Source organism: Electrophorus electricus, chromosome 9, assembly GCF_041902795.1.
Source record: "Electrophorus electricus isolate QZ-2024a chromosome 9, ASM4190279v1, whole genome shotgun sequence".
Classification (NCBI taxonomy): domain Eukaryota; kingdom Metazoa; phylum Chordata; class Actinopteri; order Gymnotiformes; family Gymnotidae; genus Electrophorus; species Electrophorus electricus.
Window position 1 is genome coordinate 9,057,587 of NC_137505.1, and position 19,405 is coordinate 9,076,991.

The window sequence follows — 19,405 nt, forward strand, 5'->3', positions numbered from 1 at the left end:
GTACAATGTCAACAGGACATTTGTGTGGAAATCTCACTTGAGTGGTTGGACACTGGAGACCCTCTAGAGTGGCGTCCATTTCTGTCGTTGCTCTGGCACACTTCAGAAGGTCAAAGTAGAGGACGTTTGGTTTGTCACTGAAACACGAGAGGATGCAGGAAACAAATGCAGCTTGACACATGAATATTAACCAATTAAATAAACAATTTTTATTCAATTTTTTGAGTATGTGTATCAGGATTCAGTGCTGGAGAGTCACACCACTACCCAGCTAAGTGTTCTTTCTTCGAGGGTGAATTTGACTGGGGTAACCAATAAACTCTGCAGTGTTGTGACACTCCTAGACCTGAGTTTGGACCCCTTGGTTTAGAGACAATCATTAAACACAAGTGATTTGATTGGTTCCACTTGTTGCTGTGCAGTGCCAATCATGAAAATCTTAAAGCTAAAGTCTAACCCATCTTGTCTTGTTGATGTTTTATGTTTCCACATAATTTGCACCTGCACAGCTCCATTGTAACCCTAGTCCGACTCACTAAAGTCCATTCGAAAGAATACTGACGGTGTTCCTTACATACTGGGTGTGCTGTTTTGGTATTCCTGTGAAGATATAAATACTAATCCAGTATGTGAGGGACTTACACATTGACTCCAGCTCCACAAAACATCCCAGTGGAGTTCTGGGGCAACACGACATGACGAGAGTCTCCAAGCAGCCACGCTGTGTTAGAACCTCCGTTAGAAGGATATCTCACAAGCCATACATGGGTAAAAGACCTTCCGCTTGAGCCCACAATTATAATGATTTTTTTTCCCCATGAAAGTGTAGTTGGAAATGTTTCTTACCCAGGGAGCGAATAAGAATATAGGTGACAATGGCAGCCACAAAAATAATACAGCAGATAATGTCTGCACATCTCCTGAACAAAAACAAGAAATATTATTACACATTGCATGATTTAAATTATGTATTAAAGTTATTTAGCTAAGTGAAATGACTTTATAGTCTTAGTCTAGATCTATGGCTTTAGTATAGTTCTTGTATAGCGTTAATAACAGACATTCTGTGATCCATGATGTGTAGAGCTTTAAATGTTTTTTTAAAGTCAGCTGATGTGGAGGAGTAAATCGGAGGTATGGTCTCTGCACGGTGCCGTCGTTACGCTCCAGATCCTCCACTAGAGGAGACAGAAACATCATAGTGGAAATAAAACCAATATAGTCCTCATGATTGGCATATGTGTAGTAGCTTGAGAGTGAAATGTGAGCTAATAATGTTTTTTATAATTCTATTCTCCCTGAAGTAAAGGGACGAGACCATACAAGCTTTCGACTGTGTGTGCCCAATGTCATTATGAACTGCTGGAATGAAGAGAGAGAGAGAGAGAGAGAGAGAGAGTGTGTGTGTGTGTGTGTGTGTGTGTGTGTGTGTGTGTGTGTGTGTGTGTGTGTGTGTGTGTGTGTAGCTTACAGAAGCATAGGAAAAGGGTGTCCACACACATGCTGTACACTAAATAAGCCCTGCGCGATGAAATAAGCTCCCACAATCACCGTCTAAAAAAACAGCAGTAGTAGATATACATGCTGGGCCTTCAGTATTATGAGAGGAACTGCTGTCCAGAATAAATGTGTAAATCATGGTTATTTACAAACAAAGTGACTTTACAATCACTGTCAATAAGCATTTTGGAATCTAAAAAAGAAAGAACCATTTCTTCAGTGTACTGAATATGCTGATGTTTTGTTCTCACACAGAAGCAAGTGTCACCACTTGAGCTTTTCTGAGGTTACAATACGTACAATAACGGGCAACCAGTAATAATGCAGCAGCTGAAGCTGGAAATTGTCAGATGGCAGCCTGATTCTCCCAGAGAAGAAGAAGAAAGCCAGCAGACCTTACAGGGAATGTAGAAAAACCCTCAGAGTTACCTATTAAAGTGTGTTGCCATGTGCCATCATGGTCAGAATGTGATGAAGTGTAGTATGGGTAATATACACATGACTTCACTCTATATTTCTCACCTACAAATCCGACCACTAGCACCTTGCAGGAAAACAGCAGCGTGTCTGTAACACGGTCCAACACCACCACCCTGTGGACAGAGGGACATGGTCAAGGACAACGTGCTAAATATGAGCTAGAACAACCAGACACAAAAATGACTGATCAAAATAGCTAATGTCAACAAATATGTATACAAATTAAAGTCATATTCATATGAATATGTAATGATAAATTCCAACATTTAATATTTTTGCCTTAAAAAATGGAAATGGAAGTAATTTGTTCCACAACAGTAAGATTACATCATTTATATACACACAAACCCAGATTGTGTTTTAGACTAAAATGTAATTCATGATAAGTAGAATCTTTACATTGCAACTCTCTTCTTTACCTTTAAACACATTGAAACAGCGTTTCAAAGCATTGTAATCGCGCTAAACACTGTTTCAGGGCAAGAGATTGTGTTTTAGACTAAAATGTAATGCATTATAAATGGAATCTTTACATTGCTACTCTGTTCTTTACCTTTTAAACATTGAAACAGCATTTTAATCGCCCTAAACACTGTTTTACGGCAAGAGATTGTGTTTTAGACTAAAATGTAATGCATTATAAATGGAATCTTTACATTGCTACTCTGTTCTTTACCTTTTAAACATTGAAACAGCATTTTAATCGCCCTAAACACTGTTTTACGGCAAGAGATTGTGTTTTAGACTAAAATGTAAAGCATTATAAATGGTATCTTTACATTGCTACTCTGTTCTTTACCTTTTAAACATATTGAAACAGCATTGTAATCGCCCTAAACACTGTTTCAGGGCAAGAGATTGTGTTAAAGACTAAAATGTAATGCATTATAAATGGTATCTTTACATTGCTACTCTGTTCTTTACCTTTTAAACACATTGAAACAGCATTGTAATCGCCCAACAACACTGTTTCAGGGTAAGAGATTTTGTTTTAGACTAAAATGTAATGCATTATAAATGGTATCTTTACATTGCTACTTTGTTCTTTACCTTTTAAACACATTGAAACAGCATTGCAATCGCCCTAAACACTGTTTCAAGGCAAGAGTTTGTGTTTTAGACTAAAATGTAATGCATTATAAATGGAATCTTTACATTGCTACTCTGTTCTTTACCTTTTAAACATATTGAAACAGCATTGTAATCGCCCTAAACACTGTTTCAGGGCAAGAGATTGTGTCAAAGACTAAAATGTAATGCATTATAAATGGTATCTTTACATTGCTACTCTGTTCTTTACCTTTTAAATACATTGAAACATTTTTCATCAGCTTACACTAATGGTCTTTGTAATGATGAGCATTAATGATTAGAGGGGGTATCTCCCTCAATTATAGAGCGGATGAACTCTTGTTATGCAATTGATTAATTGACAGAGGTGCTGCAAGTTCAGGAGCCTCTCAGTTGGAAAGGTGTAGGAAATACTGCAGTCAGCAAGGTATCAGCAAGCACTTAGAGTGCCAGAGAGTCTAAGAATAGAAGCTGTTTTTTTCTTGGCCTTCTGTTTTTCAGTGTGGCAGCATCGCTGAAAGGTCAAGATGTTGTTTTAGCACACAGAACCACCTTTGAGTAACGCAAGACAAAGAACTTGTCTTTTCTGAGAAGCGTGTAAAGAGAAAGCAATCACTTGCTAAAGCCTGCCCAAAAAACAATGGCATCGATCAGGGCTCTGCTCTGCTTCAGACAGAAATATTCAAAATTAAAACTAAAACAGCAGTAGATGTTTTAAAAAAAATCAAAGCTCTGTGATTTAGCTAATTTAGCTAATTGATGGTTATTATGGCACATCACATTCAGCCTCAAAGAACAAACAATCTCTCTTGTTCATTTGGTTAGTAGTCCTGTTTTCATCTTTCCATAATGGTATATTCTCTTGCCCTTCAGATTCCTTCAGTGGGATCTCCCACTCCAAGAAGGTTAAATTTGAGAATCCTGCGCGGGGCGGGAGCCCTGGCCCTCGGATTCGGGCGGGGACACCCTGGCCCTCGGATCCGGGGTTCAATTCAATCGATGGCTTACCTGCCATGGTCTTTTCCCCCTCTGGAGCCTCGGACGAGGCTTCGTCGTCGTCTTCCTCCTCTTCCAGCTGGCAGGGCGGAGACGAGGCATTGACCTCGCGGCGTGCTGACGGCTATCAGAAGCGGGGCAGCCTCAAGAGGAAGAGAGAGGAGGCACACAGCAGCAACAGTGTACAGATCCTGGAGGAGCTCTCCTCCCCTGGGTTGTCCAAGCGTGTGGCCAGGGGCAGCGATTGCGAGTACCAACTGGTGCAGAACGAGATCCTCCGCTCCGTCTCCAACAGCTACGAGGTTTTGGAGTCCCTGGGCCGTGGAACCTTTGGCCAGGTCGCCAAGTGCTGGAAGCGGGGCACCAGTGAAGTAGTCGCAATCAAGATCCTGAAAAGTCATCCGTCCTATGCTCGACAGGGCCAGAACGAGGTGGGAAAGTTGTGCCTGCTTTAAATGAGCTATTGATATGGCCTAGAATCAGCTGTAGCCCTGATTCTGTTATTGTTTGTTTCAGTTTTTACAACATATGTTCTGTTGGTGTCAGATGTGCTAACGCACACTGTGGAATTTGTATACAGCCAGGGTAGCACAGAAATACTTGTTTGGCACACTAGTTCTAATTTTCACTAGTTCAGTAGGAACTAGTTCGGATAACACACGGACAGCTTGAAGCTTACTCTAAAAAGAAGATTTAGCTTCAGTTGTGTAAGCCATACCTGTTTGGATGTGCATTAAAAATGTTATTGTTATGAAAGAGCATTAATCTGCATTGTTTGAGTACCAAAAGCAAGTTCATGGGTTCATTTCCAAGGGACCACTTCCATAATTGCATCTCCCAAATCCTGTAGAAGTAAATGGTTGAAGGGAAGTACACAAAGTGCTTGATGCTATTGAAAATAAGTAGGCTATTTGTCAGCAGTATCAAACTTTGAAGCTGTGACCACGTAGCTTCGGCTTAACGCGTATTCCGTCTTCCCTCCTTTGCTCCTCCTCAGGTGAGCATCCTGAGCCGGCTGAGCAGGGAGAACGCCGACGAGTTCAACTTCGTGCGCGCGTACGAGTGCTTCCAGCACAAGAAGCACATATGCCTGGTGTTCGAGATGCTGGGGCAGAGCCTCTACGACTTCCTCAAGCGCAGCAAGTTCAGCCCACTGCTGCTGAAATGCATCCGGCCCGTGCTGCAGCAGGTCGCCAAAGCGCTCATGAAACTGAAGAGCCTGGGCTTGATCCACACCGACCTCAAGCCCGACAACATCATGCTGGTGGACCCCATCAGGCAGCCGTACCGCGTCAAGGTCATCGACTTCGGCTCAGCTAGCCACTTCTCCAAGGCCCCCAGCTACCTGCAGTCCAGATACTACCGGTGAGGGACACGTGCTGAGGCGTGTTAGAAATAAGTGTGCACTTGTTGCACTCGAGTGTGCTTTAGAGTAGAGCTGCATGTTGTGGACAGTTGTAATAACCCTGCTACACATTAAAAGCCTATGATGAGCATTACAGTTAACTGGAGCACGATTGATTTATAAGTGGTTTATTTTTATTGGGTCATGTGAGTGCTGTTATTTAGCAAAAACACCTAATGAACCGTCTTCGGTGTCTGAGATTAGTTAGGATGCGCTGAACTGCAGGCTTTGGTAATATCAGTATTTAGCGAGTCTGTACAAAACCGCTATTACATTGTAGCTACACTGTTAATTAACAGTGTAATATACTGAGTAACGGGTGTTTAACTGCATTGGTACTCTGTATTTACTTAATGCAAAACAGAACATTATTGTAGTGTTGGTGCATTGTAGTGTTGGTTCCATGTTACACTAGAATAGTGGGTGTGTAATGTCTAGGAACACAAACACCCCCCCACGGAATTATCAGCCGAGGCTGATTTCATGATGGCGATCTCTGTGTTTTTGGTCCAGATCGCCTGAGCTCATCCTGGGTCTCCCATTCTGTGAGGCCATCGATATGTGGTCCCTGGGCTGTGTCATTGCTGAGCTGTTCCTGGGCTGGCCCCTGTATCCCGGAGCCTCCGAATATGATCAGGTAAGCACATGGTCCTTTGAGCTGTGCCTTAACGCCCGTACAGCATCAGTGGTGCAGACCTGTAGTGGTTTTGTGGCTGTAGTGATATGTGTGTGTGTGTGTGTGTGTGTGTGTGTGTGTGTTTGTGTGTGTGTAGTTTGACCTTTTAGCTGCTTTGTCGGCCCGCTCATTTTTAGGATTAATATAAATGAGTTTCTATGGCCTGTTTTTTTAGACATGCACTTTGAAAATGAAAGGATTAACTCAAAATAAAGTCATAATCCTTTTGCCGTATGGTGTCTCTGCAGATCCGTTACATCTCCGAGACGCAGGGCCTACCAGCAGAGTGCATGTTGAGCGCAGCGACCAAGACGCACTACTATTTCTACTGCTACCCCCTGTGGAGACTCAAGGTTTGCCTGTCTTCAAATGCCAAATGCCATGTGTTTTTTATAAGGGACGTAACTTAATGACTTCATGTAACTTAATGGTGGAGCTGAATGGTTTGTTTTTTCTTTCCTTTCTCCAGACACCTTCGGAGCATGAGGCGGAGCGTGGCATCAAGTCCAAAGAGACTCGGAAGTACATTTTAAACTGCCTTGACGACATGATGCAGGTTATTTGGGCTTTTGTGCGCGTAACTATACGCATTTCTTTTAGTGTTGCGATGTGAAATTGAAGAACGTGACAAAGGGCTCCCGCAGCTCACATTATAGAGCAGGTAGAACAAGGTGCTAGCTGAAAGGTCGAGCGTTTCTGCTGTCATAATGAGTAGCGCATGTAAGTCGCTCTGGAGAACGGCATCTGCGAAGGGCAGAGCAGTGCGTAGAAATTTGCTGCAGAACTTCGTTCGTATTGGGTGCATTGCCGCCCTCTGCTGGTGAATAATATGACTCACCCATGGGTCTCTCTCGCAGGTCAATATGACCAGTCTGAAAGGCACCGACGTCTTGGCGGAGAAGGCCGACCGGCGGGAGTTCATCGACCTACTAAAGAAGATGCTCACGCTAGACGCTCACAAAAGGATCACGCCAGTGAAGACCGTGAACCACCTGTTTCTGACCATGACCCACCTCCTCCACTTCCCTCAGAGTGCACAGTGAGTTGCTCCAGGCCTTCCAATCTACATGTCAGTGTTTCAAAAACATTTTAAGGAACACCGTGTTAATTTAGAAATCCAAATAGCATCAGAGTTTCTCTGCTAGTACTGTAACCCCCCCCCCCCACCTGTGTGTGTGTGTGTGTGTGTGTGTGTGTGTGTGTGTGTGTGTGTGTGTGTGTGTGTGTGTGTGTGTGTGTGTGTCTCTCGCTGCAGTGTGAAATCTTGCTTGCAGAACATGGAGATCTGCAAGCGGCAGTGCACAGGCTTCGACAGCAGCAAGACCCTGTTTGATGGTAAATCTGATGCCCACTTTGGTGCTTCTTTTAAATGTTACATTAGGGTTGGCTTTTTGTTTGTTTGTTATTCTTCAAGTAGATTTAAAACATCACCAAACTGGCCTCCGATTCCACCTATAAAAGAAGACAAAAATGGTTTCAAATGCAAGTGTTCTACCAAATCATGTTACTGCTCAAATGTGATCCACAAATGGTGAATCAGGTTGTTGCCTAGTATTCGAGTAGCCGATAAAGAGGCCCCTCTACCGTAGTTCAAAACGAAATTCCGTTGAATCCAAACTTCATTGTGTAATTGTTGATCATTGTAGCTGAGGTTTTTGTGTCTCTCGTTCTATAAGACCAACACTATGCTTTCTTCTATGGTTCTTGTATGTGTATTTGTGGAAAATTCAATTCTACTTGTGTTTTTGCAGTACACAGTACTTAAGCAGACCGAGAACTCTTCTTGGTTTTTCAAGGGTTGCGACTTGTGCAATATTCAGCACATTTAAATAAATGTTTCTTTCTTTTCCTAGACGTTTTCCAAACACTTGATTCTTTATGACATTATGAAAATTTCTTTCTTTCCTCGAGTACAAACTCGAGTCCATCATTCATTGGCTGATATGTTACTATCATACATGTATACATGCAGACTCAAGCAAGGAGTTTGTAATGGTGGTACAACTGTGTTCAGGTCATTTGATACTTTTTATTGATAAAGATGTTCTTTTCCAGACTCAGTAGGGTTTTGTTGTTTTGTTTTGTTTTTTGTACCTCTATGAACATTATTGAATAATATGCCTTATAAGGGAATCTCTAATTAAGAGAATCATGTGTTTACATTTGGAATAAATTACATTCTGATAATACCCTAGCACCTGAGTCATACACGTTTTCTTTAATGAAAGGGGTTCAAACCTCTCCTGTACACCAAAGCATCCCAAGCCAAGTCTTGGAGGATTTGTCTGTCAGTCATTAAAATATCAGTTCACAGAAAGATGGATGAAACATGTTTTACTTTGATGAACTTTTTACCTTGGAGTACTTTGTTTAGTGTGAGAAGCTGTAAATGTGTCCAGTCCTTAAAGCATTATTCTGATTTTTCTTGTCCCCTCCATCATTTTCATGCTCTCCTTGTAAGGGCTGTGAAGATGCTCAGCAGAAAATGAGCTGCTCAGCTGCAGAAGAGCACTTCAGCCTACATTTCAAGCCAATTCAAATTTGAACTCCTACACTGTCTTCTCACATCCATTTCTTTTTGAATGTCAGTTAGGACATCAAGATGAATTAAGCACACTAAGCCCAATACTAAGAGACTGGTAGAGTGGATGAGCCACACAGCAGGACACAGCACTATTTTTGCTTCAGCCAGTGCTAACTTGATGCAGTCTTGCTGCTTGGGGATTTTGCAGGCTTTGACTTCTTGGGTGTGTGATGAGGATTTTGCTTAAATTAAACTCCTCATAAACACGTATGACCAACCTGTGCCTATGCTCTACCAGGACCTCATCGCGTACTTCTCTTTCAGTAACTCGGAGCCTGTGTTTTTTTGTTTTGCTATTTCTGACATGATTGGGCAACATTTTCCTTTTAATGTATATGTGGAATCCACAAAAAATATACCCACTTAAGTGTGCTTCAGCATAAATAAGCAGACACTGCAGTTTGGATTATTTCTAGGGAAACAGGAAAATATAGTATCTTTAATTCGCTGCATAACAGTTTACATTAATTATTAATCATTCGTATGTGTTGACAGTTGCAATAAACAGATTAAGAAAACATGCCGTGAAAATGCTGCCGTGTCCGTATTATAACAGAAATAATGCAGCTTCACTGAGCAGATCATCCATAAAACTTGCTCTATATGGATTTTATGAATAGTATGTTAATTTTGTTTAAAAAGACGATGAGGCCTAACGGGAAAGGCTAAAGTGTCAAGTCGGACTTGAATTCAACGACTCAGGTAACATTGGGCTCTCTAGCTAGGTTAGCTAACAGACAAGCTGTCTATTTGAGATGGTTAACTTAGCTAGTTCACACATTACTTATGCACATCTCTTGCGGCAACAGATTCTAATTTTCATGGCGATGGAGCACGTTAGTTAACTTGCAGATTAACTGCCAACTATTTGCTGTAGCTGCAATTAACGTTATTATCTAGCATTGGCTCGCTAACGATCGGATTGCTCTAAAAGAGCTGTGACAGCTGCATGTCAGTCCTCGGTCGCTGAACTGTCTTCATGTCTAAGCACGGATACCTGTCGATAATGGGATCATTTGGGGGAGAATGAAGTGTGAACTAGCTAGGATAATTAGCTACTATGGCTAGGTACCTGTCCGCCAACGATGTGGCAAATTTAAAATACTGCAGTTCTTTCGTATAAAGGGAAGCTTAAAATTGTGTGACATGTGACCTTTTATCTTGGCTGCTGGCTAGCTATTGTAATTAAGTTGAATTTCAGCTTGGACACCTTTATAGTAATTGATGGTTATTATGACACATCACATTCAGCCTCAAAGAACAATCTCTCTCATTCGTTTGGTTAGTGGTCAGTTTTCATCTTTTGCTAAAGTTATATTCTCTTCCCCTTCAGTTTCTTCCAGTGGGATCTCCCTCTCCAAGAAGGTCAAATTTGAGAATCACGCGTCCGGCGGGAGCCCTGGCCCTCGGGTTCGGGCGGGGTCACCCTGGCCCTCGGATTCAGGGTTCAACTTGTTCTATGGTTCACCTGGCCTGGTCTTTTCCACCTCTGTAGGCTGTGACTTGGGTAATATTCAACACATTTTTAAAAATGTTTGACAGTTGCAATCAACAGATTAAGAACACATTTTGCAGGTTAATTACTATAGTGGTTGTGTTTTTTAAAATCTACTTCTATTTTAGCTTTAATTTTGAATAAAGCCCATAACTAGATCTGCATGGCTTGCGGCTATTGTAATCAAGCTGAAATTGAGCAGAGCTAAATTATTTAAATAAAGCGCTTTCAGGGTGATGTGGAAGCAAAACAACATGGAAGATTGTGATTTACATCCGCTTGATTTTCTTGAGCCTTCTTTCTGCAAGATTAAGGGTGGGAAAATCAACAGAGAGTAAGTGATGAATTTAACTAGCTGGCATTAGATAAATCACAGAATTGTGGTTGTGTTTTTTAAAATCTACTTCTGTTTTAGTTTTAATTTTGAATAAAGCCCATAACTAGATCTGCATGGCTTGGGGCTGTTGTAATCAAGTTGAATTTCAGCTTGGACACCAGTATAGTAATTGAAGGTTATTATGGCACATCCCATTCAGCCTCGAAAAACAAACAGTCTCATTTATTTGATTCGTGTTCCTTTTTTCATCTTTCCCGAAAGGTATGGCATCGCAGCTCCAGGCATCCTCTTCCGCTTCAGTTACCTCTAGTGGGCTCGTCTGCTTCAAGAGGGTGAAATTCGAGCGTCATGCGTCTGGCAGGAGCCCTGGCCCTCGGGTTCGGGCGGGGTCGCCCTGGCCCTCGGATTCAGGGTTCAACTTGTTCTATGGTTCACCTGGCCTGGTCTTTTCCACCTCTGTAGGCTGTGAGTGGGTAATATTCAACACATTTTTAAAAAATGTTTGACAGTTGCAATCAACAGATTAAGAACACATTTTGCAGGTTAATTACTATAGCTAGCTACCTATCCACTAACGATGTGGCAAATATAAAATATTGCAGATTTTCCATATAAAGGGCAGGTTAAAATTTGTGACCTTGTATTTGATCTTGTCTACTGGCTAGCTAATAACACGTGCACTTGGACTTTCCACTTTTAGATGCTACACCTGCCTGTTATTATTACCTTACTGCCAAGTCATGAAGAATCCATAGAGTAGTAAATTGATATTCTGTGGGAATCTTCTCATACCTGTCGATACAGCACAGCTAGATTATTTAAATAAAGCGCTTTCAGGGTGATGTGGAGGCAAAACAACATGGATGATTGTGATTTACATCCGCTTGATTTTCTTGAGCCTTCTTTCTGCAAGATTAAGGGTGGGAAAATCAACAGAGAATAAGTTATGAAGTTAACTAGCTGGCATTAGATAAATCACAGAATTGTGGTTGTGTTTTTTAAAATCTACTTCTGTTTTAGTTTTAATTTTGAATAAAGCCCATAACTAGATCTGCATGGCTTGCGGCTGTTGTAATCAAGTTGAATTTCAGCTTGGACACCAATATAGTAATTGAAGGTTATTATGGCACATCCCATTCAGCCTCGAAGAACAAACAGTCTCATTTATTTGATTCGTGTTCCTTTTTTCATCTTTCCCTAAAGGTATGGCATCGCAGCTCCAGGCATCCTCTTCCGCTTTCAATTAACTCTAGTTAATTGCTTCAAGAAGATCAAATTCGAGCGTCATGCGTCTGGCGGGAGCCCTGGCCCTCGGATTCGGGTGGGGACACCCTGGCCCTCGGATTCGGGGTCCAATTCAACCTATGGCTCACCTGGCCTGGTCTTTTCCACCTCTGGAGGCTCTGAGATGTGCAACATTCAATACATTTAAATAAATGTTTCATTCACATTATGGAAATTTCTTATTTCCTGTAGTATCTTCAACGGTTCAGTTTTGCCAGCATGCTCTATGTACCTCTTTGAACATAATTGAATAATATGCCTTGCAAGGGACTATTTTAATTAAAAGAATTAAGATAATCATGTGTCATACACGTTTTCTTTAATAAACGGTTGGTGGTGCTGTGCCAGTTTCACTAATTACTTAAATCACTCAGGCCATAGTTTAGTTAATGCTGTGTCCGTATTTGTTCTGTTAGTACAAGGTTGAAGCTGCTGTAAATGATTTTGAAGTTATCAACTTCTGCTGTACCACTGAAGGAGTCCACCCCCTCCCTTTAGAGCATCTGTTTTTTTAATGGATATAAATCTGGAAAATTACAGACTTGACAGATTAAAAAGCTAACAACAAAAAAAATAATCAGAGATGACTTTTATAAGCCGTCACCTTAAAAAGGCACATTTAAAGAGTGGATCCAGTGCTCCAGCTTGCATGGAGTAGGCTGGAACATGTTCCTAATTAGGAACCACAACATGGCTGCTTAGGAAATCTGAATGCCAGACAGACAAAAACAAGGGCTTCAAACCTTTCCTGTAACACCAAAGCAACGCAAGCCAAGTCTTAGAGGATTTGTCTGTCAGTCATCAGCTATGGCTGTGTCACCTGACTGAGAAACACCTGGGTTACCTCTGACCCATGGGGTGGTAAATGGTCTACCAAAAACGACCTCAAATAGTGACAATTTGGTGGTGGCACTGGGCATCATTCTGATCTCACACAACACTGCTGGCAGTAGATTGAGGTAATAAAAGCAATATGGGCATCCGGTGATATGGAAGAGGATCGCCTTTTAAATAAAATGCAAGTAGCTCAGGTTGAACATAATGGTACCAAGAACCGGTTGGTGTAAGTATTGAATATTAATATGCATACATTGAATAATGTATGGTTTGGAGAACAATAGTGGAACCTGAACAAGTATTATTAAAAAATTAAATTGTGTATTGAGTGTTTTAAAGTGTGTATTGAGTTAACAGTCTTGAACTTAGGAAGACCTAGGAAGGACAAGATCTATCCATTTATTTCCTGTTTTCCATCATGGCCTTTGTTTCAATGTATAATTCATTTTGTCAACAATGCCAGATGACTGAGGATGGTAAGGGATGTGAAACTTCCAGTCAATAGTTAGGTAGGTGCATAGTTTCTGAGTTACCATAGAAATGAAACAGGGTCCCTGATCTGAATCTATTACCCGAGGCGCACCGTACCTCGGTATTATCTCCTTGGCTAGGATTTTAACCACAGCGCGGGCATCTTCCTTAGAACAAGGAAACGCCTCAGTCCACTTGGAAAACCTGTCTAGAATCACTAGCAAATACTTCAACTGACCACAAGGTGGCAGGTGCGTTTTGTCTAGCTGTAGATACTGAGAGGGATCTGCTCTAGTAGAAAGTGCCATTATTGTTGGTGATTTCAATATTCACTTTGATAGTGCCCAACACCCTCTGAACTTGGCCTTTAGTTCTATATTAGAATCAATTGGTTTCAATGTACAAAGAGAACCCACACACTCTGGTGGACATACTTACCCTGCTCTCATATTGACTGACTAAATTAGTACTTATTGTAGGGTATTGTTTATTACAATGATGTTGATTAACAAACTCTATCACTTATTGTTTATTGCACTTATCATTGTTTAAGATAGACCTTATGTGTTTTGTACTTCTAGGTATCAGCATTGATCCCAGTATTCTACAGTATTCTAGTTCACTGGTATGTTGGACTCTAACCTACTGTACTGTACTAGGATATATTCTATGAGTAAATGACAAAGCACTTTTGTAAGTCGCTCTGGATAACAGCGTACTGCTAAATGCTGTAAATGTAAATGTAAACATACGCTTGACTTAGTACTGCCATACGGTGTAGACATGGAGAAGGTAGTTATACTACCCCAGTCAGGTGCCATCTCAGGCCATTCCCTAATTTCATTTAAACTATGCATGAGCCACACTATAGTAACCTCGCCTCGCTATCATACCAGACACACGATCACATCGTCCACTGCACCTGGATTTATTGGGAATCTCCCAGACTAATAATTTGCGCCTAGGATTCCCTCAAACCCAACGGAACTTGATCAAATTACTGAATGCTTAGAATCAGTATTCTGCTGTGCACCTAATGATGTTGCTCCATTTAAGAATAAAAAAATTAGCTACAAAAATGTAGTACCTTGGTATAATGATCTCATTCGCAATTTAAAACAAAACACTCAAAGAATAGAACATAAATGGCACCGCACTAAGCCCGTAGTCTTCCAGCTTGCATGGAAGGAGAGCCTACTCACCTATAGAAAAACACTTATTACTGCTCGAACATCTTATCTCTTGAGCCCAATAGAAAATAACAAAAATAATCCTAGATTTCTTTTTAGTATCTGTACAGTCAGGTATTTTATTAACTACTTCCCATCTTGGGGGTCCATGGGTTTTGAGAGTTATGATAAACTGGGATGTTATGATGCTGTCACTTCACCTCTCTTTTGTCACTCGAGTGTGTTGACTGAGAGCGGCGGAGTGCTGATGTTCCAGGGTGCCCTCGTGCCTGTGTTTCCTTCTGGCTCTTTCCTTTTAGCTGTGCTGCCATAGCTAGTTCTGCCGGAGCCCATCTTTGCACATTATAGTTCCCTAATTTACACACCCTTGTACCTGGACATGCCTAATAATCTAGTCTCTCTTTCTGCCGAGGTACACCTACTCCTGATGTCATGATGTTACTGAGCCTCAACCCGTCTCAGCTGCCATGGCTCTTCCCACCACCCCCTGATGTGCCCTGCTGTAGGCCACCACAGCTCCACCCTAGCCAACTGCTTCTCCCTTGCCCTTAATGGATGCTCTCTTGTGGGATGGGCTTTGGACACATGCAAACCATCGCGTCAAGACTAGGGCCTCTAGCAAATTGGACTGGACATTAACTGCTTATTTTTTCATTTTTTTATTTATTTCTCTCTTAAAATTGATATTATTGTGGTGAGCGTTGCCAGGCAAAGGAGGATGGGCTTCCCCTTTGGGTCTTGGTTGCTCTCAAGGTTTCTTCCTCATGCTCTAGGGAGTTCTTCCTCGCCATTGTCGCCCTTGGCTTGCTCACTGGGGGCTTGGACTTGGACATTTGTAAAACTGCTTTGTGACAACATCTGCAGTAAAAAGCGATATATAAATACATAAGGATAGTGATATTAAATGCAACCGCAGAAAAATGAACCAATAACATCATTCTTGCACAAAGAATTGTCCATCCCACTACCAATGTTACAATGTATTCACCAAATCTACTTTTACATATTGTTATTTGCATTCGGCACTATTATATACAAACCATACATTAATCAATATGTTCCAACACATTCCAAGAGAAGGCTTCTCTTGACCTTATCCTAAAGAAGATTGTTTTTCTATATGGTCTTGAGCCTGGTGGAGAGGTCATATATCTTACCCTGAGGTCCACCAAAGCCTACCTAGGATCCTTTGCTTAAGCCTGCAGATGCCTCTGCCCTGTACGCAAATCAATCTGAAAGGACACAGAATCTTTATACTCCCTTATGTTTTATGTTATTAATATGTCTAATGCATTGTTCGGTCTCTTTTGCCTGTAAACACTCCTTATTACCTCAAGGGCATGCCACTGTGTGAGTCCTCAGCCCGCCCGAACCAACACCACTGCTACGACCACCTCCGTCGTCGGGCCACGGCCGTCGATCTTCTTTTCTGATTCATCAAGAAGCCTTTTGTAGGGCTGAAAGAAGATCGATATGTATTACATGTTTTAAAATTCAAATTCTTATATGTTGTGTCTTGTTTTGTACATTGTTGTATGTCAGTAGATAATGTTGTTTTTAGTTTATAGATTTGTAAAAAAATTAAAATAAAAATCTCAATACTATCTTAATAGGTTTCCAACAGTCCCATGGTAGGCAGTAGTTCACCTGGGTGCTGGGAATATTGACATGCCTATCGATATCTTGTTGCCATTTTTTTTTTGCCTTGGCTCCTGCCACAGTTCCAGCAGTCTGTGATGTCATCCTACGATAGGTCAGGAAGCGGCTCCGTTCTTCACCACCGGCCCGCAGCCTACTCGCTCGGCCGGAGGAAAGTCAACTGGTACCCTTACCTGTGAGAGGAAGAGGAACAGCGACAGACAGGAGGGATTCCTGCATTGAACATCAGATGGATTATTGAAGTTGATTATTGTAGTTTCTGGGCAGAGAAACTCTATTAAATGTATCTGAAATACAATGTGTGAGTGTTGGGTTTAACAAGATGGCTGTCGTATTTTGAATTCAATGGGAGGTGTAACTGTATTTAAAAATGGTTCTTTGGCACTTACTGGCAGTATGTGTTCAGAACACATCTCACATCCAACATCAAGCTCTTATTTAACTCCTATAGATTTTTAACTTCTGACTTTGAATCTTTGTTTCATTTAAAGGGATACTGTGGGCTAAATGGAGCTAAATCTACAACTACAGTAGTGAACTGTATTACTACAGAGAAATCGTTTTGGGATTCTGTGTGTTTAAAATAGGAAAAAAAATATATGAAACTTTAAAAGGGCTGGCAATTAATGATTCATGTTTCAACAGAAATATAAAACACATTTTAGGACTTGCAGATGCTTTATTTTCGTTAAAACTATTTGTAGATTATGTTGTGAACTATGCCCTAATTTGTTGTTTGTTGTTTGGGACCAGTCTGTGATGATCTGTAACCAACACAGCAGCATAACCAAATTTGAACTTCTGCTGTATTGCAAAACAATATCAAATGTAAAAATATGATAATTATGGCCACATTACATCTCTATCACTTATTGTTTATTGCACTTATCATTGTTTAAGACAGACCTTATGTGTTTTGTACTTCTAGGTATCAGCATTGATCCCTGTATTCTACAGTATTCTAGTTCACTGGTATGTTGGACTCTAACCTACTGTACTGTACTAGGATATATTCTATGAGTAAAGGACAAAGCACTTTTGTAAGACGCTCTGGATAAGAGCATCTGCTAAATGCTGTAAATGTAAATGTAAATGTAATCAAAAACCAGCCATTTTTGCACATTTTCAGCAAATTGATGTTTCAGGCTTTATTGATGATTTGAGCGTTGCCTTGTAAAGAACGATAACATCCTCGTGAAACGTGACGAGATGGGGGAAACATCTTCACTACCTATCATAAGACAAAAAAGTTATTGATTTTTAAAAAATGGATATAACTGTGATATTCTGTCTAACAACTAAATTGTCATATGTGTTTCTAGCAATATGTTCTTACCTGTAGTTGCAGCAGCAGCTACAGTGTTAGGGTGCTCCTTGCTTTTCTTTTTGAGTTTCTAACAAAAACAAAACAATGATTTAGTAGAAAAATATCAGAGCATAAGTAAATTTATAACTAAAAGTACAGATACAAACCAGTAATAATGCAACAGAATATAATTTAGAACAAATTATGTCATTTATGCAAAGTGATATATACACATTCAGTGTGAAATGAAATTCAAATATGCACTACTTTAAAAATTAATAATGTAACAAAATCTAAATAAGAAATAAGTCAAATGTTTTACCTTTAAGTCCTTTGAGACCTTACTGAAGGGGAATAGGAAATGCAATCTCCCCTTCTGGGCTTTCATGGTTTTGCTCTGATTGTCCAGAACAGGCTCAGTACATGGTGACCTAGCAGACATCTCAGACTGTAGTGATGGAGAGCTATGTATATCGATGCTGAACAGGGAAGACCAGTCATTGTGTACACTGGGGGACTCTTGAGCCTTCTTCACAGAGGGTGGGACAACCAACTCCATAACTTGGCTTGCCATGACGTCGGAGGAGGTGTTCATACTATCTGTGCATAGCTCTGATGATGCCTGTGATGATTTCAAGTCATCCTGCTCTAGGTAGATTGGCATGACCATACCACAGAGCTCACAAGATGAGACCCCTTCAAGGTCAGGATTTATTAAATGACGGGACAAAAAATGTGTCCTTCCTTTTATGTGGGGATTGATGTCTTGCGACAGTTCAGCAAATTCCTCCATCTCATCATCAAAGCGCTGAAGCATATCCGAAACCGGAGAGCCAGCTATAGGAATGGTACTTATAGGTCTAGATGTACCATCGTCATGGACATCTGAGGATAACGATGTCAAACTCTCAGTATCTCCTATCAGAAGCTCACTCATTGCTTCTGAATTTGTATCTTCCATAGTCGAGTGGAATTTCATCACAATTTGGTCTCTCTCATGGTCATCCAGGCAACTGCGATGTGTATCAATAACTGCAGTCCTAACATCTCTGCTTAGAGAGTCTATATGAGCTGTCCCCTCCTTCACGTGGACTGAAGCTGAATGATTTATCTCACAAGATCTGGTACGGAAAGCATTCAGCAAATCTGCAGTTTCCTTCTTGGAATTTGAAAGCAACACTGATCTTAGATCAACATCTAACATTTCTTCCAGAGATGAAAGAAGACCCATCACAGTTACTTCACTGACAATGTCGGCAATGAATGAACCCATATGAGAGATCATGACCTTTGTCTCCTGTGAAAGAAAGAAGAGATAACATAGAAAGGCGAACATTGAAAATTGCTCCAAAATGGTTTTGGTTGTTTGGTTTAGAATTAATATGAATCCCATTTAAAATATGTTGATGTGTAAGCAATGTAGTATGACTTACTGGACTAGGGATTGCTTTCCGGATAGATGTCCACTGCCTAAAAGAATGTGAATAAAAGCATTCTTTAGAACTATAATTAATATTTATTCTAAAAATATCATACATTCAAAAGTATACCAAAAATTAAAATGATAAATTGAAAAAGCAGAAGAAGAAGAAGAAGAAGAAGAAGAAGAAGAAGAAGAAAAAGAAGAAGAAAAGTTTTAAAAATGGCATACTCATGAGTCAGATCCATCACAAAATGGGTCAAGATTGGTGCAATATCGAGCTTCTCCAAGTCTGGGATGATTTTTTTGGCTCTATCAAGGAGCATTTTGCTGTCATTCCTCACAGGTTTATTCTCGTCTTGTCTTATGCTTTTTGACTTGCTCTTGTTTTGAGAACCATAGAAGAGGTTGAATAAAAAGAAATTAAATATCAGGATAACATAACAACTGTGCTGACATCTCACTTATTAGCAACAATTCGATTTTCTGATGAATAACAAATTTGGCCATTTTAAACTCACCTTTTTAAATACTGAAGAAGCCCATGCCACTTTTGGAGGTGAAGGAATTTTACTATGGAAACAACAAAAATATATAAGGAAATGTTGTTCGTTTGTCATTCTTCAAACATCAACAGCCTGAACTAAAATCCATGATCAAATTATTTTGAGAGAGCTTGTGTCTAAGTTTATAG

The 19,405-nt window shown here is 40.5% G+C and overlaps 1 protein-coding gene across 1 annotated transcript; it reads left to right on the forward strand.

Moving 5' to 3' along the window:
* The first annotated feature begins 1,500 nt into the window (after positions 1 to 1,500).
* LOC145659164 (homeodomain-interacting protein kinase 1-like) lies at positions 1,501 to 10,251 on the forward strand. Its single transcript, XM_081720309.1, has 9 exons — positions 1,501 to 1,505; positions 4,127 to 4,478; positions 5,045 to 5,412; positions 5,966 to 6,089; positions 6,377 to 6,481; positions 6,598 to 6,684; positions 6,986 to 7,167; positions 7,384 to 7,463; positions 10,046 to 10,251. Exons 1-9 carry the CDS (start codon positions 1,501 to 1,503, stop codon positions 10,249 to 10,251), a joined length of 1,509 nt encoding a protein of 502 aa, XP_081576435.1.
* Positions 10,252 to 19,405: the final 9,154 nt, after the last annotated feature.

What these genes read in the sequence shown, in the direction of transcription:
- LOC145659164 (XM_081720309.1), top strand. An exon ending in GAGCCTCCGAATATGATCAG is followed by an intron (nt 6,090 to 6,376) that starts GTAAGCACATGG and finishes GTGTCTCTGCAG; the next exon opens with ATCCGTTACATCTCCGAGAC. An exon ending in ACCCCCTGTGGAGACTCAAG is followed by an intron (nt 6,482 to 6,597) that starts GTTTGCCTGTCT and finishes TCCTTTCTCCAG; the next exon opens with ACACCTTCGGAGCATGAGGC.